The sequence below is a fragment of the Bos javanicus genome, chromosome 2 (assembly GCF_032452875.1).
Source record: "Bos javanicus breed banteng chromosome 2, ARS-OSU_banteng_1.0, whole genome shotgun sequence".
Taxonomy (NCBI): Eukaryota; Metazoa; Chordata; class Mammalia; order Artiodactyla; family Bovidae; genus Bos; species Bos javanicus.
This window is the reverse complement of record NC_083869.1, coordinates 25,129,961-25,144,884: the sequence shown is the minus strand read 5'-3', so window position 1 is coordinate 25,144,884 and position 14,924 is coordinate 25,129,961. Positions and strand designations below refer to the sequence as shown.

The 14,924-nt window shown below is 38.8% G+C and overlaps 1 protein-coding gene across 3 annotated transcripts in view; it reads right to left on the bottom strand.

The window, feature by feature from the left end:
- The window catches only part of METTL8 (methyltransferase 8, tRNA N3-cytidine), a 70,354-nt gene that overhangs the window by 35,474 nt on the left and 19,956 nt on the right, over nt 1-14,924 (bottom strand). For 2 of the 3 annotated variants that reach the window (XM_061435495.1, XM_061435496.1), the window contains exon 2: nt 2,108-2,262. In XM_061435495.1, coding sequence (XP_061291479.1) covers nt 2,108-2,250 — 143 coding nt within the window. In that variant the 5' untranslated portion in view covers nt 2,251-2,262. Of the gene's footprint in view, nt 1-2,107; nt 2,263-5,431; nt 5,615-14,924 lie in introns of those variants that run through there. The other variant, XM_061435494.1, reaches the window with a different exon arrangement.

Here is a 14,924-nt window from a genome sequence, read left to right as displayed (position 1 = left end):
GATAATGACTATTATCCATCACCCTCAAAAGTTTCCTTGTGCCCTTTTGTATCTCCTCCCTTCCACCCTTCTCCTTCTCGTTACACCCATCTACTGCTTCACCATCAACCACTGATCTGTCGTCTGCCTCTACAGATTAGTTTGCATTTTCTAGTCTAGTAAAAGTAAAGTACACATTCTTTATTTCTAGCTTCTTCCATTCAATACCCTCCTCCAGGGGATCTGCCCAACCCAGAGATTGAACCCAGGTCTCCCACATTGCAGGCGATTCTTTACTGTCTATTACAATTTGTTTATCCATTTACCTATTGATGGATATTTATTTGCATTGTTTCCACATTTGATTATTACAAATAAAGCTGCTATGAACAATCATGTAAAAGTATCTGTATGGATATATGCTTTCTTTTCTCTTGGATAAATATCTAGGAATGGAATGGCTAAATCATATACAGCGTACCTGTTTAATTTTTAAAGAAGCCGCGAAGCTGTTTTCCAAAGTGATTGTATTATGTTCCCACAGCAGTGTATGAAAATTCCAGTTCCTCTACATCTTCACCAACAGTATTGGTACAGTATTTTGAATTTTAGTTATTCTAATGAAAATGTAGTGGTATTTCACTGTGATTTTAATTTGCACTTCCCTAATGACTAATGGCGGAGAAGGCAATGGCACCCCACTCCAGTACTCTTGCCTGGAAAATCCCATGGATGGAGGAGCCTGGTGGGCTGCAGTCCATGGCGTCGCTAGAGTCAGACACGACTGAGCGACTTCACTTTCACTTTTCACTTTCATGCATTGGAGAAGGAAATGGCAACCCACTCCAGTGTTCTTGCCTGGAGAATCCCAGGGACGGGGGAGCCTGGTGGGCTGCCGTCTATGGGGTCACACAAAGTCGGACACGACTGAAGTGACGTAGCAGCAGTAGCAATGACTAATGGTGTTTGAGTATCTTTTCATATGCTTGTTACCTGTGTATGTTCTTAGGTATAGTGTCTGTTCAATATTTTGCCCATTTTTATAAGGTTGTTTGTTTACTGAATTTTGAGGGCTTTTTATATATTCTATTAGTCATAAAATGAACAAACTATTGATATATGCAACAACATGTATAAATCTACAAACATTATCCCTAGTAAAAGAGGCCAGACAAAAAACAGAGCATATATTGTGATTCCCTCTACATAAAATACGGGAAAATGCAAACTAATCCATAATGCATGCTATGTTCTTTCTCCTTCATTCCTTCTTTCCTTTATGTTTTGTTGGCAGATAAATTCTCTTTTATCTTTCTCAGTAAGCTTCTGTTTGAAGGCTGGGTATTATGTATTTTCTGCACTTTTCTGGTAATCTGAGGGTGTCAGAGGTAGGGGAGAAGGGAAAACTCTACTGAGTAGTGGGCAGACTTTATGAGGGTCTGGGTCTGCGTTTTTCTTTTTTGAGATTAAGTCCTATGCTAGGTTTCACTTTACCTAGTTAGGATGTGCCCTGTTCCTAAGTGGGGGATTCCCCTGGGCTTTGGACAGTTCCCTCAATTCAGCATGGAACTCTGGAAAATGGTGAGCCCCACGATTTCCCCTGCTCTGCTAAGACCTAAAATTCTTCTCTAATAGGTAAGAATATGTATTTTCAAGGATTTGTTCTCAACTTTTGCCTAGTGAGTTGCCTAGTGAGTTTAGTAATGATTTGTCAGCTGATCTTTCCGTAGTATTGCTTCTGAGGGATAGAGGTAGGGTTAGGAGCCACTCCAGATCCTTACTTGCACTGGTGGTAAAAGAACCCAACTGACAATGCAGGAGATGCAGGTTCAATCCCTGTGTAGGGAAGAACCCCTGGAGGAGGACCTGGCAACCCACTCCAGTATTCTTGCCTGGAAAATCCCACGGACAGAGGAGCCTGGCAGGCTACTGTCCATAGCGTCGCAAAGAGTCTGATACAACTGAAGTGACTTGGCATGCATACAAGTAAGGATGAATTACCCTGGCTTTTATACTTCAACAACATAGGGCTGAGTTTTAAAAATCTTTTTCTGGCACTAAATGAAAATAATAACACTGCTGACACTTAATGTACATACATTATATCACACCTAAAAAGATAACTCACCACATGTTATGTTCAAAAACTTTTGTTGGATCAGTTAAAATCCTTGATCCCAGAGGGGCCACTGGGTGACAACCACTTTGGTATCTGTGAGGTACTTTTCTCATCCTTGGACAGGAAATATAATTTCTCCAAATCACATTCATCCTAATAGGTACCTGGAAAGTTTCAAACAATTAATTAGTCAATATGGATTAAACAATGTATTATTTACCTAAAGCCAAAAACTGGTATAAAAGAATGACAAACTGAGAAAGGACATGAAAACTAACCACTTTTAAATGAAAGATGGGCATGGTAGCTTCTCTCCTGAAGTATTTAGACTTAAGAGAAAGGGAAAGAGTATCTGGAGTGTGCAACACTGTCTGGCATTCTTTACAAGTCACAGCCTTGACGAACTTCGCTTTGCTTGGTATTTGCTTATATAATTCTTAGCACATGGCCAAAGCATGAAAGCCCAGAATCTGGATTTTGTATATTAAAAAGTTTTTTAAAGTTATTATTTTGCTTTGGGAATTCTATGCAAATGTATTTCTGGGAAATATTTGATGACCACTAGACCAAAAACCCAAGTAGAGGAGCAAAATAAGAAAACAAACTTATTAATCTCATTCTCTGGGTTGAGCTGAATAATATAAATACTGGTAAAATAAACAAGTGAATACCATATTAAGATCCCATCAGTTAATTCTAACAGTCATAACACATACATACATTTTTAAAGAATAATCAATCCATCTGCAAAACAGATTTCCCTGTACAAAAAGCATGCTTAAATCCCAGGTCAAAAGGAGAATAATCATTTGATTAGCCAAATCTATCTCCATTTCTGGAGAATAACTTAAACATTTAAAAAGTATGTTATTTTAATTATGTACCAGCATATATGTCAGCTTAAAATCTTTATGGAAAAGTATTCAAATAAGCTCTGCTGCTGCTGCTGCTGCTAAGTCGCTTCAGTCGTGTCCGACTCTAGAGAGCTTATTTTGTCTAGTACGAATCCACTGTAATACTGCTTGGCATTTCACCCTCATTCAGTTGTTCATTACAATATTCAGCCTAATGCTGTAAGCTGTCAGGTAGAAACAGATGCTAAAAAGTATGTATATATAATATGCATTAGACACTATCCAAAGTGCTATTAGGCATAAAAATGACATGTATTGTACACCCTTTACCACCTTGTGAAAGTCAAAAGGTTTTAAGACTGTGAATTTCAAAACAAACTGCAGAATGTCAAAAACATCTCAGAGTGCTTTTAAACATAAAATTCAAGATATTCTTTCCAGAGAAAAAAGGCTTAGTTATACACACCAAAAAGACTGCAATGATTCCATTTAAATGTGACTAACAGTGATGAGAAATGAAACATTCAATAGTTAGTGCAGATTTTCTGTTTATTTGTTTTTCCTTCTCTAAATACAAGCTCGTTGGTGGAGGCAAATGAAATCAAGTGCCCCGCCCACCACTACCTTTCCTCTGCTGTGCCTTTGTTCTTTTCTCCTGCCACTGCTCTACAGAAGACTAACAAAACCCTACCAGCACAATTATTTTTAGAGCTCTCTTTCTGCACTGAATATTATTCATAAAATCTTCCATATGCTGAAGAGTAGAAATGGATTACACCTAGAAAAAGAGGCAATTCATGTTCAAAAGTATAAAATGATATAAATGTTTTCTGCCCAGGAAAGCAAAAATCAAAATGAAATTTCAATCCTTCAAATAATCATGTGATACTTATCTGTATCTACTATATATAGAAAAGGGAGAGAGGGGGGAAAAAAGATATGAGTTTCTCTCACTATAAATTACCAGGAACCTCTATAGACAGCTGGAGACAAAAAGCCATAACCAGATTGGGTATTAGGCAATTCAGGAAAATGTCAGAGAAGCATGTGCCTTGCAGACGGCTAGTCCATAGAAAAAACATGATGTGGCCAGCGCCTAAACATGTGGCAATTTGTCCTGCTTAGGCAGCTGCTTCTCTAATTAACCACATAAACATCTATCTATTTCATTTATGTATTATCTGCAACAAGCTTGCATTGCTCTTTATCTTTATTATATAAATATACAGTGCATGCATGTGAATGCTGTCACTTCACTCGTGTCTGACTCCTTGTGACCTGATGGGCCACAGCCCACCAAGTTCCTCTGTCCAGGGGATTCTCGTATCTCCTTGGGATACTGGAGTGTATTGTCATACCCTCCTCCAGGGGATCTTTTCAACCCAGTGATCAAACCTGTGTCTCTTACTTCTCCTGCACTGGGAGCCAAGTTCTTTACCACTAGAGCCACCTAGGAAGCCCTAAATATATAGTAAATTTATATAATAAACATAAAAATGTAATAAAATTACATAAATGCTTTCTCAACTAAATTGTAAACATCTAAGGGTGGTATCAAGCTGCTCACAAATTACTTGTTTGATTACACAAAATTGATGCTTGTCTGACACAAATTTAATTGGAAGAAAGTTACTTCATATTTCTCAAGGGGACTCCTTATATCCTAATAGAGAGGAAGAAGGAAGTGACAGTGTGTACTTTAAGTGCACACTGTGTGCACAGTACACGGGCTACACTCCAGTTAGAGTCACTGCAATGATAAATAAATATGTACTTAATGTCTTGACTATTGTGTTAGCTTAACATTTACTGGATCATGGTTCCATTTTGTGATGGAAAAGAAGGGCAGGGTCAGTTTCCAAAAGAATTATGGTAGAGAATGTTGGTTTCTGCCACCAGAGAGTCCCCTCTCACTGTGTACCCTCTATTAACTCTCTTTTGGCATACCCTAAACTGAATACAAGTTTAACTAAGATATTATATGCATAATGAAATTATATGGATAAGTGGTGTTTTATTTGAAGTAGCACAAAGAAGCACAGCTAAAAATATTCTAATCATGCAAAAGAAGTCAGGAAAGGAAGGAGAAACTAGAGATCTAAACTAAAGATGGAACAATTGAAAAAACAAATAGCAAGATGCCATATTTAAATCCAACCATATCTGTAATTATATTAAGTGTAAATGGACTCCAGTTAAAAGACAAAGGTTGTTCACTTGTATAAAAAAGCAAGACTCAACCATATACATGGAGAAGGAAATGGCAACCCACTCCAGTGTTCTTGCCTGGAGAATCCCAGGGACAGGGAAGCCTGGTGGGCTGCCGTCTATGGGGTCACACAGAGTCGGACACGACTGAAGCGACTTAGCAGTAGCAGCAACCATATACAGGTTTCCTCCACTATCTGAAAGTGGAGCATTCCTGTGAAACCTTTTGTAAGCCAAAATGGCGTAAAGCAAAAAGGCAAGTAGCACACACCTTGCTAACAGATGCACAAAATAAATCAAGGTAAAGACAGGTGCTCAAAGTTATGGTGGCTTGATGCTGAGTGTAGTTCCCAGGGAAGGAGCTCAGAGATGCCACTCTCGATGGTTAGAGTTTGCACTGCCTCTCTATAACAGCTCACTGCAAAACAAACAATGAAAGCTATTTCCACTTTTCACTTCTTTTTGTAAAAGTGAAAATCCTCTTCAGATTTCTTTCATTTAGTGAAAACAGGTACCAATATAGGTTTTTCATCAAAGTGAAGTAGGTAAAGCAAACTTTCAAAAAGCAGGGCATACCTGTACTGTCTATAAGAGAAGCACTTTAAAGATACAAATATATTACAATTAAAAAAGAGATACCATCCAAACACTGCATGAAAAATACCAGTGGAGGTATAATAACAGACAAAGTAGACTTAAAAAAAGACTAGTACACTTAATAATGATGAGCCAATTCATCAAGATATAACAATCCTAAATGTGCATGTACCTGATAACAGAGCTTCAGAATACATGAAGCAAAAATAGAAATTTAAAAAAAAATTTCACAGCAATACTTGAGACTTTTAAAAATTTGAGTATAATTGCTTTACAATATTGTGTTAACTTCTGCTCTACAACAATGTGAATCAGCTGTTAAGTATACATATAGCCCCTGCTCTGGAGCCTCCTTCCCACACCCACCTCCGTCCCACCCTTCTAGGTCATCTCAGAGTAGGGAGCTGAGCTCCCTGTGCTACACAGTGGCTTCCCACTAGCTATCTACTTTACACATGCTAGTGCATATACGCCAACACTACTCTCTCATCCCCACTCTGCTTCTTCCTCCACTGTGTTCACAAGTTTGTTCTTTACATCTGTGTCTCTATTCCTGCCCTGCAAATAGGCTCATAAGTACATTTTTTGAGATTCCACATGTATGTGTTAAAATACAACATTTGTTTTTCTCTTTCTGACATACTTCAATCTGTATGACAGACTCTAGGTTAGGTTAATAGCGCTCTCTCGGTAATAAACAGAACAGCACTCAGAAACAAATTATCAAAAAATCAATAAGGACACAGAAGATTTGAACATTATCAACTTGACCTGAATGACACTTACAGAAAGAGCAATATAACTAATAACAGCAGAAAACACATTCTTTCAAGTGAACATGGAACATTTGCAAAGGCAGACCACATATGCTGGTGTATAAAAAAAAGTCCTAATAAATTCCAATGTATTAAAACGATACAAACTATGCTTTCTGACCACAATAGCAATATAAAATATTAATATTTTTGATGAACTGACTCATTAATACTCATTAATAAATATCCCTCCTTATTTTGATTAACGGTCATTTTATTGAAGTCTATTTTGTCTGATATTAATATAACCCCACCAGCTGTCTTGTGTAGTGTTGTGTAGGGTATGTCTTTTAAAAAATATTCTGTGTTTACGTTTAAAAGAAGGAGCAGATTATTGATTCTTGCTTTTTTTATCCAAACACAAGATATCTAGAAAAATTCTCAAATGTTTTGAAGTTAAGCAACGTACTTCTATACAACCTATGAGTCTAAGATTTACATGAGTTAGTAAATCTTAAGGCAAATCAGAAAGTATATTGAACTGAATAATTATCAAATCTTAAAATATCAAATTTTGTGAGATGTATCTAAAGCAATGTTTAGAGAAAATTTTATAGTTTTATATGCTTTTATTAGAAAGGAAGAAAGATCTCAAATCAGTGATCTTGCCTTCAATTTCAAGAAACTAGAAAAACAGTAAATCTGATGAAAAGTAAGTAGAATGAAGGAAATAATCAAAAATAAAAGCAGAAATCAATGAAATAGAAAATGGACAAAACAGGGAAGATCAAGGCCAAAATTTGATTCTTTGAAAATATGAATAAAACTGATAAACCTCTGGAAAGACTGATACTAAACATTTGTGTTTCAGAAAACATAAATTTCTAATAACAGGAAGGAAAGAGGAGACATCACCACAGACCTTATAGGCCTGGAAAAAGGTAACAGGGAGATATGGTGAACAATTTTATTTTCTTTATTAAATGGGATTAATGCCTTGAAAAATACAGTTTACCAATAACTTACATAGTACAAGAAAAAATAGAAATAGCCCTAAATTTATTAAGTAAATTAAATTTATAGTTAAAAGCAAACAAACACCCATGGGGTTCCAAAAGAGTAGGACCCGACTTAGTGACTAAACAAAAACACATTTTAAAAAGCTCAGAAATTAACAAGTGTTGGTAAGGACAAGGAGAAACTGGAGTCCCTGCGAGTTGCTGGTGGGAATGTAAAATGGTACAATTGCTGTGAAAAACAGTACAACAATTCCTCAAAATATTAAACATGGACTTACCATACAATCTACCAATTTTACTTCTGGATATATACCTAAACAAAGTGAAAGTGGGGACTCAAAGAGATAACTGTACATCATGTTTATAGCAACATTATTGACAATAGACAAAAGGTGGAAACGATCCAAATGTCCATCAAAGATGAATGGACATCCTTTTATGATATACACATAAAATAGAACATTACTCAGGCTTTAAAAAGAAGGGAATTTGGAACATGCTGCAACATGGATAAGTCTTGAAGGCATTATGACAAGTGAAGTAAGCCAACTGCAAAAAGACAAATGTTTTATCATTCCTCATATGAAGTTCCTAGAATGATCAAAAGTTCATAGAGACATAAAGTAGAATGGTATTGTCAGGCACTGGGAAGAGGAGTTCAGTATTTAATGGATATAAAGCTTTAGTTTGGGGAAGATGAAAAAGTTCTGGAGATGACTGGTTGTGGTGTTTGTACAACAGTGTGACTAAGCTGAATGCCACTGAGCTGTACACCTAAAAATAGCTAAAATGGTAAATTTTATGTATATTTTACCACAATATAAACAAACCAAAAAACCTTCCTACAAAGAAAACTGGAAGCTCTGATGGCTTCACTAATGAATACCAAATGTTTAAGGAAGAAATAACACCAATCTTACACAGACTCTTTCAAAAACTAGAGAAAACACTTCGCAATTTGTTTATGAGACCAGCATAGTGCTGTGGAAAAGCAGTATACTTGTATGATATAAGGTTTTGAATACTAGCAACATTGTTGCAATGTTTCCTAAGTCTGTTTCCCCACAGACTTAGGACTTCTCCTTATAGTTTGGAATCAAGATTGTCAGGAGAAATATCAATAACCTCAGATATGCAGATGACACCACCCTTATGGCAGAAAGTGAAGAGGAACTAAAGAGCCTCTTGATGAAGTGAAGGTGGAGAGTGAAAAAGTTGGCTTAAAACTCAACATTCAGAAAACGAAGATCATGGCATCTGGTCCCATCACTTCATGGGAAATAGATGGGGAAACAGTGGAAACAGTGGCAGACTTTGTTTTTTGGGGCTCCAAAATCACTGCAGATGGTGACTGCAGCCATGAAATTAAAAGACACTTACTCCTTGGAAGGAAAGTTATGACCAACCTAGATAGCATATTCAAAAGCAGAGACATTATTTTGCCAACAAAGGTTCGTCTGGTTAAGGCTATGGTTTTTCCTGTGGTCATGTATGGATGTGAGAGTTGGACTGTGAAGAAGGCTGAGCGCCGAAGAATTGATGCTTTTGAACTGTGGTGTTGGAGAAGACTCTTGAGAGTCCCTTGGACTGCAAGGAGATCCAACCAGTCCATTCTGAAGGAGATCAGCCCTGGGATTTCTTTGGAAGGAATGATGCTGAAGCTGAAACTCCAGTACTTTGGCCACCTCATGTGAAGAGTTGACTCATTGGAAAAGACTCTGATGCTGAGAGGGAATGGGGGCAGGAGGAGAAGGGGACGACAGAGGATGAGATGGCTGGATGGCATCACTGACTTGATGGACGTGAGTCTCAGTGAACTCCGGGAGTTGGTGATGGACAGGGAGGCCTGGCGTGCTGCGATTCATGGGGTCGCAGAGTCGGACGTGACTGAGTGACTGAACTTAACTTATAGTTTGGAGATCCAACCAGTCCATCCTAAAGGAGATCAGTCCTGGGTGTTCATTGGAAGGACTGATGTTGAAGCTGAAACTCCAATATTTTGGCCACCTGATGCAAAGAGCTGACTCATTTGAAAAGACCCTGATGCTGGGAAAGATTGAGGGCAGGAGGAGAAGGGGACGACAGAGGATGAGACGGTTGGATGGCATTACTGACTCGATGGACATGGGTTTGGGTGAACTCTGGGAGTTGGTGATCGACAGGGAGGCCTGGCGTGCTGCAATTCATGGGGTCGCAAAGAGTCAGACACGACTGAGTGACTGAACTGATCTAGTGTTTGTCAGGAATAAAACTTGCAGATATTCAAAACGGGGAAGCCTGGTAAGAGTTTTCTAGGCATGTCTTGGTATGCAATTTTAATTGCTAAGGCTTATATTTAGTTTGAGATACAAAAGTCCAGAGCAGAGAAATACAAAGGCAACAAGAATCTCCACAAATCCTTGTCAGGTATTTGAGAGTGTTTTTCTTTATTCTTGGAAGCCCTTGAAAAGGTTTGGGGTCCTGACCTTTCACTTCACTTTGCTCAAACTAATTCTGCCATGTTAAATTCTTGGCCACATATAATCGTGGCGTGTTTTGACCCCCCTGCCTGTGGGTGCTCACGTGCAGCTTACCATCCTGTGACAGTTCTTCCTCTCAAGTCCTGCCAAGGTCACAACGAAACACAACCAAGAAAGAACACGGCTTTAGGGCCACGGTCCTCTGAGATCTCAAGACCACGACTTGAGCATGAATAGTCAACTGGCTAAAGCGATTACTAAGGAACAGATCCAGAAAGGAACTGAAGCTCATATGGGTGTCAGAGTGGCAGAATTTCATTATCAACAGCAGCTATTATGCTATAACTACACTGGAATGCCATGAAGAGTTGACAGACTTCCTGCCAGCTATTAGATGTAGGTAAGGGTGCATCCATTTTAGAATGCAAGGAAATGACCAAACATATAAAATGACTTGAATTCCACATATATATCGTATGACATGCCAAGGAGAAGGTGGTTTTAATATACGTTTTCTGAGTTCACCATTAATACCATATTACACTTGCAGCTGAGAAGAGATCTCTGCCCTACCTCCAAATTTTGGCTAAATGCTTTTGCTTGCCACTAAAATGGAGTCCTTTTCACAAAGACTGACAGCTCTTACCGTACCAACAAACTATATCGTATTCTTCCAGTTAGGTAAGAGGTACACAGGATATTTCATGTTACAAACATGAAAAAGTGTCTAAGTACTTGAAAATATTATTTTTGTAGAGTAATTGTTTTAAGTACTTTTTAAATAAAAAAGATTATTTTAGTAAAGGGAAATACTCCATAGCATACTTTGCAATTTGAACAAATATTTGAGGAAGTAAACCAGCAATCCCCATTTATCTTTTATTTAAATATAAATATAAAAAAGTTAAGCATTCACCATGCTTGAGGCCCTGTTCTAAGCATTTAGTATTATCTTACTTAATCTCTATTTCCCTATCAAAGGAGTTCTATTTTTATATTTGTATTGCAGAGGAAAACCTCATACAGAATCAAATAAAGCAACATGCTTAAAGTTACCCCATCAAAATGCTTAAAGTTACCCCATCAAAAACTAACAAGGCTTCAACTTGAACCCAAGTAGATGAATGAGAGAACCTACACTTACCTTTTATTTATTTTTAATCTTTATTATGCATATACATACAATATGCGTCCTAGTTTTATGTACTACACATGCAAGAAGCATCACAGTACTTATTCCCCAGTCTTTATTGGGGTTGCTAACTTATACTTGACATAAGGAAGCCCAGACTATGTTCCCTCCATCTTTCTCACTTCTGTTTTTTCTCTTGCTACTACTGCTGCTAAGTCGCTTCAGTCATGTCTGACTCTGTGCGACCCCATAGACGGCAGCCCACCAGGCTCCGCCGTCCCTGGGATTCTCCAGGCAAGAACACTGCAGTGGGTTGCCATTTCCTTCTCCAATGCATGAAAGTGAAAAGTGAAAGTGAAGTCACTCAGTCATGTCCAACTCTTCGCAACCCCATGGACTGCAGCCCACCAGGCTCCTCCGCCCATGGGATTCTCCAGGCAAGAGTACTGGAGTGCGGTGCTTTTTCTCTTGGGCCTTAATCAAATAGCAAGCAATGCCACTGGCAAACACCAGTCCTCTGATGTAGGAAAGCAAAGTCATTCTCTTTTCAGTACTCAAATCTCAATATACAGGCCAAGAACGCTTATATCACCTAAATAACGTAAGATTGTAACACCCAGCTCTTTTCACTGGCCCTCTACTTTTACACAGCTGAGGAGTAGAAGCAAAGAAGGGCTTATTTCCCTTGCTATTAGGCTTGAGCCTAATATGGCTTTCTCACATCTCAATACTACTGGAAGAGCACCAAAGAACTAGAGCAAATAGTACTGCTGTTTGTGTGACTCTGTAATGATTATCCCTAGAGCACTTGGCTGACTCTGAGCTGCCTCCCTAAGAATGATTCCCTGCGGTCTCAGCTCACTGAAATCTCAAGGAAAGAAACTGCCGTTAATCATACACTAAATGCTTGCCCTTTGTTTAAAAGTTAACTTCCCCTGGATGTGTCCTGGGTTCTGAGCATCCTTTAAATGAATAAATTAGTGAGACATTCATGCTTTTACCTCTGTAACTATTTAGCTTTTCTTCTCAGCTGGGAAGCTGGTCCAAAGGTTTCATTCAGAGGAACAAACATCATCTAGACAAACCTGCACTAACATTACCTGAGAGGCTACCATTAATGAAAGCAAATTAAAACGCTATTGTTGTACTGTTTTAAATAGTGAAAGCTGACAGGTAAGAAACATTTAAGTATCAACTACACCTGAGTGAAAACTGAAGCTTCAATTAACCCCGGCAATTTCAGGGAACTCTGAGTGTGACCATCTGTAAGGCAAGGAGCTCAGGCAACATATACATCTTGTTTTAATCTTTCTTTGGATGATTATAATTTCAAAGTATAAATAAGGTTATTAGCAAGAACAGAATAATTACAGTAAGTATTTGCAGAGCACTTTGATCACACTATGACGTCAGTCACGCTGCAGCTTCAAAATGGGAATCTCATGCTGTGTTTGCTCTGCACGACCACCCTTGAAGGTGTCACTATGCACGCACTCACACACAAACAGGTTATGGGACTTGCACATTATATGAGGAACTTCACGTAAACCCATCTCAAAGCTGCCCTTATACTCAATATCTGAAGGATATACTGTTCTAATTGCTCTGGAATTTGTCTCCCAAAATTGGAGACCAGAATGAAATCTGTTTTAACTTACCCGCCTGGCATTTCACATTTCTGTGCACTACAGTAACTTCTGGAAGTAGTAATCAGACTTGGTGGACTGAGAAAAGGTGTTAAGTTACATACATACTTTATGTGTTACGAGTCCTTACAATTTCTAGTAAAAAACTCACATGGATGAAGTTAATGGAATTCTACTCTTAATGAAGCTTCTCCTTTCTGATTCATTGCAAATGTCTCTAACCCTAAGTATACTAGATAGCAGGAGATGCTTATACCTGTAGGCAAGATTTATCCAGTCATGTTTGGACTAATGTATCAATAAGGCTGTCCTGGCACAAAATGGAGTATTATAAAGAATTCAAGTTGTAAGTGAATGTTATCCATAAAAAAAATCTGAAAGGTAATAGTGAATAAAAAGCACCCAAATGAATGTATTTCCATAATTTCAAAGGAATGTGGGGTTTAGGTAGGCAGAGATTATAGCACTATGTAAATTCTACTTTAAAGAACTATAATTAGTTATAACTTGCAAAAAATCAAGGCAAAATACACCATGATCTATCAGGTAAAATTTTGACTGTCACATCATAGGAGGCATGACACAGTCAGAAAAGGTGCCAGAGAATGGAAAGTAAAATCCACAAGAATGATACAACTTCTACATGAAAACAGAAAAGCTGCAAGTTTCCAGGGAGCAATACAGAATGCTATAGATATAGAGTGGGTGGACAAAGTACGTTAGATTCCTTATTAGGCATGCTTGCACTTGCCACCAATTAAAGTTAGATGTTGCTCCCACTGGCATCACCCCCTTTTCTCCTTTTGTTTTCAAGAGTTTTCTCAGCCTGGTCTTCTTCCACCCTCAGGCCTTTTATCCAACAGGAAACAGATCCCTGATTTCCTTGTAGCCTTGTGATTACGTACGTACGTGAAGTCGCTCAGTCGTGTCCGACTCTTTGCGACCCCATGGACTGTAGCCTACCAGGCTCCTCTGTCCATGGGATTTTCCAGGCAATAGTACTGGAGTGCCATTTCCTTCTCCAAAGGATCTTCCCAACCCAGGGATCGAACCCGGGTCTCCCGCATCGTAGACAGACGCTTTACCGTCTAAGCCACCAGGGAAATCCGTGTGATTACCTGGAGCTTAATTCCTACATCTTCTTCTTACTGAAAAGATTAGCCTTCCTAAAAATTCACCGTCTCATCTTCTCTTGCAGTTTTGTTCTAGATGACAGAAATCTGTTAAATGGCAAAAGTCTTTGCTTCCATACAGAAGAGAAAGGAGTTGAAGGGCAGCTTGCTGGCACCCTCAACTCTGCCTTTTTCCTGAAAAGAAAGTGATGCTGTGTATAGGAGAGAGAAAGGGCCTGGTTCTTGATGGTATCACTGAACAGGGAAACCAATGATAGTTATGACTTTCCTCTGGATTTCCTACTAGATGAGAAAAATAAATCCTTACATATTTTAGCCACTATTAGGTTTTCTGTAATTATCACCCAAGAGGAGCTAAACATAATCTCCATTACTGGATCCATTAGAAATCCAGGGACAAGTCTACTAGGTTCCTGCCTTCAAGAATCCTACTAACATGTGAAGAAGAAAGATGCAAACGGAGTCCTGTTACATGTGTAACAGAGGTGAGCATAAAGTGCTATTAGAGTACAGAGGAATGAGTGATTAAGTCTCTTGCTTGCGGTTAGGGAACGCTTCTTGGTGGAGTCAACATCTGTACTGGGTCTAGGAGAGTGAGTGGCAACATTCCAAGGAGATAAGGATAAAAGCCAGGGCACCTCAGACAGAGGAACTAGCAGAAATAAAGACAAAGAAGTGTGAAAATGTGTGGTATTGTTAGGGGAAGCACACTGATTGAAACCGCCCACCCTGGCCAGGCACCATAGTATCCATGTGCCTGAGTTGTTTTACGACAGGAGATCCTGATCAGGAATACGGAACTAATAAACCACCACCAACCGGAAGAGTTTGGGAAAGGTCAAAAGGAGACACCGCGTGTCTGTCCACTTCCCAGAATCCCTCTCGCTAGCATCCATCTTGGCTGAGCGACGCGTGCACCACCAGGAAAAGACTATGAATTAGAATGACTGGCCAAAGACCACCAGGAAACTAATCCCATCACCATATAACCCGAGACTGCGAGCCACGCGGCACAGCAGTTCT